The sequence below is a fragment of the Coffea arabica genome, chromosome 2e (genome assembly GCF_036785885.1).
Source record: "Coffea arabica cultivar ET-39 chromosome 2e, Coffea Arabica ET-39 HiFi, whole genome shotgun sequence".
Lineage (NCBI taxonomy): Eukaryota > Viridiplantae > Streptophyta > Magnoliopsida > Gentianales > Rubiaceae > Coffea > Coffea arabica.
In genome coordinates this window covers 28,588,863-28,599,752 of record NC_092313.1, presented here as the reverse complement: position 1 = coordinate 28,599,752, position 10,890 = coordinate 28,588,863, and the positions used below count along the sequence as shown (strand labels likewise).

General features: G+C 35.1%; 1 protein-coding gene and 1 long non-coding RNA gene across 2 annotated transcripts; both read left to right on the top strand.

Moving 5' to 3' along the window:
- Window positions 1-616: 616 nt before the first annotated feature.
- Window positions 617-6,081, top strand: LOC140037257 (phenylacetaldehyde reductase-like). Its single transcript, XM_072081445.1, has 6 exons — window positions 617-742; window positions 1,198-1,367; window positions 3,504-3,692; window positions 4,513-4,675; window positions 5,070-5,256; window positions 5,907-6,081. The coding sequence occupies exons 1-6, from the start codon at window positions 625-627 to the stop codon at window positions 6,052-6,054; spliced, it is 975 nt and encodes a 324-aa protein (XP_071937546.1). The 5' UTR covers window positions 617-624; the 3' UTR covers window positions 6,055-6,081.
- An 895-nt stretch (window positions 6,082-6,976) lies between these two features.
- On the top strand, window positions 6,977-9,474 carry LOC140037256 (uncharacterized). Its single transcript, XR_011841173.1, has 3 exons — window positions 6,977-7,180; window positions 8,483-8,569; window positions 9,235-9,474. It is a non-coding gene; the product is annotated as an uncharacterized lncRNA (long non-coding RNA).
- Window positions 9,475-10,890: the final 1,416 nt, after the last annotated feature.

Below are 10,890 nucleotides of genomic sequence, written 5' to 3'. Positions count from 1 at the left end.
CACTAGACGGGTGCGCTAAGCACTCATAAATTTTTTGGAAGGCATAGTAATGACAAAGTAACGAGAGACAAGATTTGAACCCTTAACCTCCCACTCCACCAAAACTTGAGTAATTGGTGGTGGCTAATAGCCTAAAGAGCCGTTGGTTAGTAAAGCAAATTAATGGATGAGCAAAATAATATTTGTTTCAATTGTTGAGTCATTTAGTTGTCAATTCAACTTTTTCAGGGTTTAGTTTTGACTGTTAATGAAAATCATACCTCATGCATGATGATCAATTCCAACAGTTAAAGAACTAGGCTGATGGTTTCTTTGTCATTAGAAGATTTGATGAGTGAATTTAGTTGTCAATTCAACTTTTTCTTGGTTCTAGTTTTGACTGTTAATGAAAATCTTACCTCATGCATGATGATCAATTCCAACAGTTAATTTGACTGTTAATGAAAATCTTACCTCATGCATGATGATCAATTCCAACAGTTAAAGAACTAGGCTGATGGTTTCTTTGTCATTCGAAGACTTCATCTTCCACTCTGGACCTATATATACAGCACAATAGTCTATACAACAACAAGATTACAAAGTTAAACACAATAAGCTTACACGTTTACAATCACAGAGAGAATGAGCGGAGAGGGGAAGGTGGTTTGTGTGACGGGAGCTTCAGGGTACGTAGCTTCATGGCTGGTGAAGCTGCTGCTTGATCGCGGTTACACTGTTAAAGCTTCCGTTCGTGACCTCAGTAAGTTAAATTTGCTCATCTCTAATCTATGTCTCTGATCACATCAGATTTTGGTTGCTGTTCTTCTTGTTAGTTAAAAGTAGATAGAGTTTTATAGTTAACAAGTGTTGGCCCCGTTAGTTTGGATACTTGGTCTAAAAAAAGCCTGAATGATTGCAGGTGTAACCTTCGGATAAGTTCATGGAAAAGATTTATTCAGAAGTTTGTTTGGATGGTTGTTTTTGGGGCATTCTTAGGAAATTTGTTACTGTTATAACTAGATTATTGAAAAGAGCAAATGTGAGATAAAAAAGTGACTGAAAAACAAGTTAAAAGATAACAAGCATTCAGTCAGAGTCTTGAATTTAGGAATATAGGGTCATTCATAGATTAGTTAACATGCGATTTTTTTTTCATCTCGAATAATAATTTCTATTGGCAATTGCTAAACATTGCTTGTTTACTTGATGCCTCAGATGATCCAGACAAGATAGAACATTTGATTTCACTTGATGGAGCCAAGGAAAGGCTTCACTTGTTTGCTGCTCACTTGGTGAAAGATGGATCATTTGATGAAATGGTTGATGGATGTGAAGGTGTTTTTCATACTGCATCACCAGTAAAAACTGTAGTTAGTGATCCCCAGGTAAAAATGAAGATTCTCTATTGTCGACGAAATCTAGCAGTCCCATATATACAATTGTTGACATGCAAACTGAATTACTTTAATTATGATCCCTGTTGTTATTTCCTATGAAGCAAGTTTATTAGTGCATTATTGCTCTGTTGTTCAGATGATAATACTATTGCCTGTAAATTCAACTTCAATAATCTTGTAACGTTAGCCTTGACTGCGAATCAGGAGGATGTTCCACATTTAGGCAGTTTATAGTTTGTTGATTTGATGTGAAGTTCAACATCTTCCAAGCACTGACTAATTGACGATTCTGCAGATGGATGCATTTGAATTCACTTGCTAGTTGGACAGTCAGAAAGAGGGAATAGTTTTCCTGTTGTTTCTTCTTCATTAGTCAACCAACTTAAGCGCAGCATTCTAGTGATCATTCTATGTACAAGACTAGTAAGGATGATAAGTTTTAGGTGCTTGAGCCATGCTTATTTAAAGGATATTTCAGCAACACGAAAATAGATAATAGATATTGAGCATCTGCTAATCCATTTCATTTCTTAGTTTACTAACATCTTTCAGTGAATATATCTTTTACTTTATTTAAGTTGCTATCTTTTTCGTTTTTAAAAGAACTAGTAATGGAGCTCGTGTTTTGCATGTGAACTTAATGTATTTAGATTTTTTTCCTTTAAAATTTTTTTAAAAATCAATTATTTTGAAGGAATAAATATAATTGAGACAAACAAATATGATTGTTAATATTTATATTATTTTATACTTTTTTGAATTTAGGTTGCCCTAACCAATACAAATGCACAAGTTATAAATCATTCTTTGTTCCAAAAGCACTTTTATTTTGTAACAGTATCAATATTTTTGTCTTTTGATTAAATTTAGATGACCTAAATGTTCTTTTTTATGCCATTTGAGTTTAAGTTTTTAATTTTTTAAATAATTTGTTGCTCCCCTTTGAGTCATTCTATGAACTATTTATTAGTTTTATTGAGATTTTCTAATTATAATGAAACTTGTGACCTTTTGTCTTCCCTTGGATGCAATACGGCATGTGCTACTCCCTCCGTCCCGTTTTGTTAGTCTTGGTTTTTTTTTTTCACACAAATTAAGAAAGTGTAATTAATTTGGTTGGAAACATAAATTTAGATTAATAATTTCCTAAAATACCCTTATGCTAATCACGAAGAGTGCTAATTAATATCAGTTACAGCTAATGGGTTAGTATTGGAAAAGCTCAATGTATTCAATGTAGTGGGTTAGTATTTAATAACAATGTATTAATAACAAGATATTTAATAACGGTATTTTAGACAATTTGAAAGATTACTACATTTCTTAATGAGAAAGTGAACTACAATTTGGAACAGACGAAAAAGGAAAACAAGACTATCAGGGACGGAGGGAGTATTAGTTATATGGTTCTTTTGCCTAAATGGAGTGAGGCGGCTAGATGATGCAATAATAAAACTTTAACCTGCAGTTAAGATTATATGAAGTTTTAACAACAAATTAAAAAGGGCATAAGTAAAATAATAGAAAATAAGATCAAAATAATGCTTACAGTTGCACTCCAAAGTACCAAGATTCCTGGTACTTTTTATATAGTAACAGTAATGATTGAACTTTTGGGATATTAAATAACTTGCCATGAGTTTCAGTTGCAGTTAGCTGCTGAACCAGACACGTCCTCGCGCATAAGCACATTGGACTCGCTTTGACATAATTTTTCCAAACCAATTCAGTGATTTGCTGCAATTTTCAACACTCCTGTTTTAAACTGAAATCTTTTTGCAGAGTCATACGAGTGTCTCTCCTTTTCTTTGTTTTCATCATTTATTTTCTCTCTCTTTTTTCTGTTCAAAGTACTTATTTTTCTAGAGATGTTTGTATGGAATTATAGTCTATCGAAGACCAAATTTCAAAGTTGTTTCAGTAATTACTTTCATGGGTCTCTTCAATTTGGTTTGAATATCAACTACTGTCTGAAGGGATCAAATTGAGTGGAAAAAATTTTAGATCTCCACTGACTGTGAAAGAGCATGAATTCTTATATGATGATTCTTGTGGAGCAAGAACGTACTGTTGCCTTGAAGTTAATTGCCTTCAATGACTAGTATTTCTATCTTCATTTCTTAGGCAGAAGTGTTGGACCCTGCGGTAAAGGGAACTCTGAATGTGCTACAATCATGTGCAAGAGTTTCATCTGTCAAAAGAGTGGTAGTAACATCTTCTATGGCCTCAATTGCATACAACCGAGCAGTGAAGGATGGTGTTGTAGTTGATGAAAGTTGGTTTTCAGAGCCATCATACTGTGTAGAGCGCAAGGTAAGTGAACCATCTCCTTCGCAGCAAATGGTCTTTCTGTAGGAAGAGAATGATGTTGGTCTAGTCAGTGTTCAAAAGCAGACCAAAGTGGTCAATCACCTTCTTCTTCTTGTTTTAGTTAACAACTTATAACTTCAGTGGAGGAGAAAAATAAAAGTGTGGACTAATACAATAGTATGTGCATTAAACTTTCCAAAACACTGCAAAATGTTTTACTAGAAAAATGATAAATTTACAAATCAAACAGTCAAAGCATTTAATTTTGGTCCTCCCTGGTGTTTATTCCACAGCTCCAACAATATCAGAATACTAATGAAGAAGATGGTGTGCATAGCATGCAGCAATAGTGTCTGTGTTACATAGGATGAATGCAACATTATCTATATCACAGTAGTAAGTAAAAATCAGGTAAGTTCTACAGATTTTGTAGTAAAAAAGACTATACTTGCAGCACAAGCCTCCCTGACCTATATGCTGCAACAAGGTCAGACTTTCTAAACAACAAGATAGAATGACTCCTTTCTAGAATCATAGAGTACAAAGAACAACTTATTATCGAACTTGAAATCAGTGGCATATGCACAATATGCAGCTATGATGCTAGGCAAATTACAGGGAACTTCTGCTCACAAGTCATTAGCATGGCTTACGAGCAGAAATTTAATTTTTTGTGCTTTCATTCTTAATCACACTGATCATAGGCATAAACTGAGGATTGTGCTGACATTTTTCTACTTATGAATCACGTAGTTCCTTGATCATGATCAAATCAATTTCATGCTTCTCTGGTAGCAGCTGATGATACATTGTTGTCCTGTAGCTCTGGTATATGCTTTCGAAAACGTTGGCGGAGACTGCTGCATGGAAGTTCTCAAAGGAGCATGGCATTGATATGATTACAATTCATCCATCATGGATAGTTGGTCCTCACTTGCAGCCTTCTATCAATATAAGTGTGCAATTGATCCTGAACCTACTAAATGGTACTCTTGGAAATATATCTGTTTCTTTATGAACAATTTCGACTAGACTGTTGACCTTTGTTGCTTATGGTTATGGCCGCATCATGCTCTAAACTTTCTGATCCGAAAGAAGTCAATGAGCATTTTGATCTCTTGCTTTTCCATTTAACAATGAAACTAAGGATCCAATATGGCTTAGGTTTGACTCTTTTCATATCTCCCATTTTTTTGATATCACCTACTATATCTTCATGCATGTTTAATGAAGTAAGCTGAATATTTTCACCCATGTTGATAAAGTAAAATGGTAGTTTTAGAGCATAGATTTTACTCCATCTACATTTTTATGCTTGTTTCAAAGCTAAGCTGTCGTGTTTATGATGAAAAGTTATTTCCCAAACTTATCTGAATGCAGGAGACGAATCATTTCCTTATGCAACTTTTAATTGGGTTGATGTTAGAGATGTTGCCTACGCACATATTCTTGCCTTTGAAAACCCTTCTGCGAGTGGAAGATACTGTCTTGTTGAGAGTGCTGCACACACCTCCCAGGTGGTCAAGATTTTGCAAGAACTTTATCCTACTCATCAATTTCCAGACAAGTGAGTCTCTTTTTCCATCTCAGTTATGTCATATTCAGATTGCACTTACAAAACTCGGGGATATATCACATCTTTTCATCTCTTCTAATCTTAATTAATTCAACCAAACTTTCAGAATTATGTATCTTTGGAGTCCTGTCCTCCTGAAGGAACCCGTTTTTCAGAATTCTTTCTATAATTCGATTACTTGTAGAATTAGGTTCACTAAATTCGGTGACTTTCTGATTTCTCTATATGATTTTTGCCATCATAAAATTGGATTGCTGGAATAGAAAATGTTTAGTAGAGATATTAAGATATGAAAGGCATGAGCTGGTTCATGTAGAAGATACCAGTCAAAGGAACTTTTTTTTTTTTTTTTTGCATTGGCTATTTCATCAGCTCTCAGACCAATGCACTGATAAGGTTTAAACAAAATTATATATCTAGAAAACATTCATATAATTGAATACAATCCTCTTTGAAAAGACTTTACTAGGTTAATTGGTTAAAAATGAAAGGAATTGAGCATGAAAAATCTTGAAAAGTTTTATGTAGGAGAAAACAATAGACCTTGATTTTTTTATAATCTTTTACCCTAAGGTTTTGAATTAAACTTTCTAGGTTACTTTTTAGTATTACTTAATTTTTTAGTGGTTGACCTGCTGCAGGTTTTCACATGATAGCATCCACATTAATGCAGACTACTCAGTATCCAATGAGAAGGCAAAAGCTTTGGGAGTAGAGTTCATTCCTTTGGAGGAAAGCCTAAAGGATACTATTCAAGGCTTCAAGAAGAAGAATTTAGTCAGTCTTTAGGCTATGGCATTAACTTTCCTAGTTGAATTGTTGTTTGAATAATTGAGGAAAGCAGTTTTCACATTTTCAGACTTTTTTTTGTTATTAATTCTTCTCTTGCTGGTGCAAGGATTAATATAGTTGTGATACCCCAAATATTAGGATACTATTTTTGTTTAATCTCAAAGAAAGGATTACGGTTTCTTTATTTTATTTTTGTCTTAAAACATTGTTTTATTTTAACAAGACTAGAAACCTTACTTGTACTTTAAAACCCTAGTTTACTTGTGACTAGCAGGTTATGTTTAAATCCCTCATATTTGATTCAAAACCCTAATTTTATTCTATGGAATTGTAAAATTCATCACATTTTTCTTAAAATTCCTTTTATTTGGAAATTATTCATTTAATATGATCCTACTACTCAATCATTCCTCAATAAGTGCAAATGAACCTAGAAAGTAGGGTTTCACTCTTCGTTTTCAAGATTGGAGCAAATTAGGGTTTTCGCGATTTTTCGCCGGATGATTTTTCGGTACGGAGCAAGGATCAAATTTGGTGATTAAAAGTGACTTTTGGGTGAGAAATAATATGTGATTAGATGCAATAATAAAAAGTTAGTGAATAGGAAGAAAAAAACCCTAGTACGGGTGATTTAAGGAAAATCGGCTCGAACCGACGGGTACCGTTTGTTACCGGATAAACACACCATTTGACCCATACTTTATTACCTTAATCTTCTCATTTTATTTTAGATAATTGACCCTCAAAATATCTCATACATCAGCCACAATATTTGACCAAGAGAAATGAGAGAAAATGCTAGAAAGAAACAAGTGTCAAGGCATCTATGGAAGTTGGACTTTGACCAACTTGTCTTAACCTTCATAAAAAAGAAATTTGACCAAAATTTCCTCATTTCTTCCCCTTTTCTTAGTCTTGGTCGAAATTCTTGAGAGGCAAAACAAGAGAGGAAAAAACTTCACCTTGCACCTCAATTTCAAGCCTCAATCTTGAGTTTCAACCGATAATCTTGCAAATTCCTCCACAAAAGTTGATCTCCAAGGAAGCTTAAGGGTTTTGGTGGAGTGATTTGGGAAGAGGAAGGTCTTGGCAGCTTCTTGATATAGGGATTAAGGTGAATTTGGTAAGAAACTTCCCTCTACTTCTTATATGTGTGAACTAGAAGCTTAAAGTTATAGTTTTGATGGATTTATGGGGAAAATTTCATGGGTTCAATGGTATGTTGGGATGTTTAACTAGGGTTTATATTTTCAGCCTTGGTTATGGTTATCTACCTCTTAATTGATGTTGTTGAGCTAGTAATTGGTGGGTTTGATGATAGAGCACTTGTTAGATATGAATTTATAGAGTAAAGGTACAAATTTCAGAATTTGGAAACCAAGCTACCCTGTTCTGTCCGATTTTATTGCATCATATTAGAGGCCGAATTAGGCTTAGAATGAAACATAAAAGTTGTAGAGAATGATGTTTTATAGTTGACTACAAAATTTCAGTTCAATCGGAGCAACGTAGCCTATGAAAAGACCAAAATACCCTTACTGCCCTAGGATTTCCAGTGATCCATTTTGGACAGTTCATCCAATTGATTGTGTTTATTCACTATGATCCGTGCTGATTTAGTCATTTGTCAAAAAGTGAAAGTTTTAATACTCTTTCTTAGCTTTTTAACGCCACCAAGAACACCTTAAACGGATCAGTGTAGCCCAAGTTATAGACAAAACACTCATGCCTGTTTTGAACATTGGTTTGTGCTGCGTTTTGAAGTCAGCCTCTGACCGTGCATTTTTCCGTTTTGATCCCATACGATCTAGGTGTCAACTCCTTCATAAGAAATGTAGATCTTGGTTTCGGCTTCGAAACAGTATAAAGTGCGTCGAAATCCGAGTTCCGTAGCTCCTGTTATGACCAAAACAAGATCAATCATCAGAACTGCCTTGAATCTGGACAGTTCTGACGGGTACTTTGACACTCAACTTTTGTTCTGTTCTGAATGGATTCAGGTCTTGGCCAAAACATCAAAGTTTTAGCCTTATATCTCAGCTTTCTAATGCCTCTGGAATTTCTTGATTTTGATTTGTGAGCTGGGAGTTACAATCCAGCAAACTTACCCTGTCCGTCACCTTAAAGTGCACATTTCTGGCACTGTTTTCCATACTTTCGACCTATCTCTGTTCAGATCCGGATTTATGTGTCTTCATGAAAGTTATAGACTTTTCTCTTAGTTTCGTAACGGTACCTCATGTACCTTGAACCGACACGCGTAGCCTCGATTGTGCTCAAAACAGTTTTGACGGCAAAACGGCTAGGCCGATTCCCATTTCCGTATGCCGTTTCCGCACTTGCATGTGCCCATTTTGTCGTTTTGCGTGTTTTAGGCATAATAGTAGCCGTTTGTGATATTATGTGACACAATCTTCTATTTCAGACGGTGGTGAGCTAGGTGGAGCCGGTGGGGCCTACTAGCTACTCTTCGCGACGCGAATTTCGTCCTTTTGTTATCCTTGTTCGTTGAGTAAGTATTCAAGCCGATCTTATGTGTTAATTGCTTATGTGTTTCGATATGTATGAAAATGGTACCTAGGCGAGGGTGTACTTTATCGCACTCGACCTAAACCCTAATTTACGCACATATTTGTACATGGCATATGTATATGAATCATTTTGGAACTAAACCCCTTGAGCTTGTGGCTCGGGGTGACTTTCGAGTAAATTTTGTGAAGTTTGTGAGTTTGGGGCCCGATCTCATGACCTAAATGGACTATTCGAGCCGGTTAGGGCTTGGTCGAAGTCAGTCCAACCTGGTTTGAGGTCACCAAGTTTGTGAATCCGGTTCACCGATTATGTGGACCAAGTTTGTGACCCGAGCTTGTGAACCAAGCTCAATTTCGTTCGCTCGAGCAAGTTTGTGAGGTGTCTGGCCAGAGAGGGTGATAAGGTGTACGGTGGGAGTACAAGTGAAGTTCTACGGACCATTATTTGTGGCCGACGAAGTGTCGGCAGGAGGTCACGCATGGCAAACGATCTGGCTTTGGAGCCACCTGTATCCTTATTATGTGATGTTACTTTTCTACTTTTGCTTTACTCTTACTGTGTAACTGTTGTTACGTGAAATTTATGCTTTTGCCCCTGTTTACTTACTAAGCATATAACTTACCCCTTTCCTTTTGTTTTCCTTAGCAGGGGCCGACGCGGGGACTTTTGGCACATACACTGGGTATAGTTAGGTGTGCTTGTTTAGATAGACGTTTAAGTCGTTTCTTTTATTTTGATGGCCTGTATAAGAACCTCTTTTTTGGGTCTACTTTATATATTGGGTGACTAACTTATGGTGATGTAGTAAACTGAATACCTATTTTGGAGAATGTAATTATAACTCTTTTGGGATTGTATATAGTATGTATAGTACTCTTTTGGATTTTCTAGCTTTTATTGTTTTAAGTTTTGAGTTCTGGCCCGAGCTAGGCAGGCGGCCCGCCGATACCCTTGGATTCGCCCTTGGGAGAAGTGGGGTCGTCACAATAGTGCTCTGCCTTTTTAGTATTTTCTTCAAGTTTCATGCGTGTTTGGATAGAATATTATTTGAAATATTATTTAAAATAATTAATTAATATTTTTTGTGATATGATATATGTGAGATAAAAAGGTGATTAGAAATATAAAAAGATTGGTTGGGAAATATGTTTAAAATGTAAGCGAAATATTATTTGAAAAATTTTGGTTATCCAAACACATTTACACTACCAAATGATAATAATTGAACTGAAGGTCTTGACTGGGACTAGGAAGCTGCTCTACAAAATGCATAGTGCTATGTATTTTCTTCAAGTTTCATGAATTGAGAAATGTATTTATGATGCAAGCGAAATATTATTTAAAAAATTTTGGTTATCCAAACACGTCTGCCAAATAATAATTAAACGGAAGGTCCTTACTAGGATTAGGAGGCTACTCTGCAAAATGCATTTTTATAAACAATTATTACAACAAATGTGTCCTAAATTCCTTTTGACAATTCAACTCTTCTTGTGCTCATAAAAGTGTTAAAAAAGAATAAACAATCTTTGTTCAAAATTGATATGGTGCGTAATTATTATTAAATTTATAAATATTTGTCCTTGATTTTGTCTAAATATTGCAGTATTTGATGGATTCTACTAATATTTGGCAAATAGTGCTGATTGTAGGAATACGTAAGAAAAAGAGTAAAAAGGGGTTGATTGAGGAAATTTTCCACAGAAGATTCTTAGCCTGTTCTACGTGGCCACACCTAAGATTCTTCGCGTGTGTACCAATTTTCCAATTCAAATCGAAGTCCTTATAAGCATGTTTCCTTTTCGAGATTATTTGCCTTGTTTGGATTGCCGGTTTCCGTAGAAAAATTACGTCGTTTTCTGTGATCACATTTCTCTATTACCTTTTTCCCTCACATACATCAAATCGCTATAGTAATTTTTTCATGAAAAATCACGAAAAATGCAATCCAAACACAGGGTTAGTCTTCCGTCTTTCCGATTTGTATTTGGAAACAATTTAACTTATCTTTTGTCATTGTAGGGAATATCCTTTTCTTAGGAAAATTAGCAAAGTAATACTCTCTCCGTCCCATTTTGATAGTTCTGTATTTCTTTTTCATCTGTCCCAAATTGTAATCCACTTTTCAATTGAAGAATGTAGTTATATTTTAATTTTTCTAAAATACCCTTATTCAATGTAAGTAGTTGTTCCTATAAACCTACTCCATTTAATGAGAGTTGATTCTTTTTTTACCATCAATTCAAGTTTCTATAAAGTTGTACCATATTTAATGTGAGGGTATTTTAGAAAAATAGCAAT

Excerpts from the sequence above, each read along its gene's own strand:
- LOC140037257 (XM_072081445.1), top strand. The coding sequence starts at position 625 with ATGAGCGGAGAGGGGAAGGTGGTTTGTGTGACGGGAGCTTCAGGGTAC. Across the intron at positions 1,368-3,503 it reads CTGTAGTTAGTGATCCCCAG|GCAGAAGTGTTGGACCCTGC; the intron begins GTAAAAATGAAG and ends TTCATTTCTTAG. Across the intron at positions 4,676-5,069 it reads GATCCTGAACCTACTAAATG|GAGACGAATCATTTCCTTAT; the intron begins GTACTCTTGGAA and ends ATCTGAATGCAG.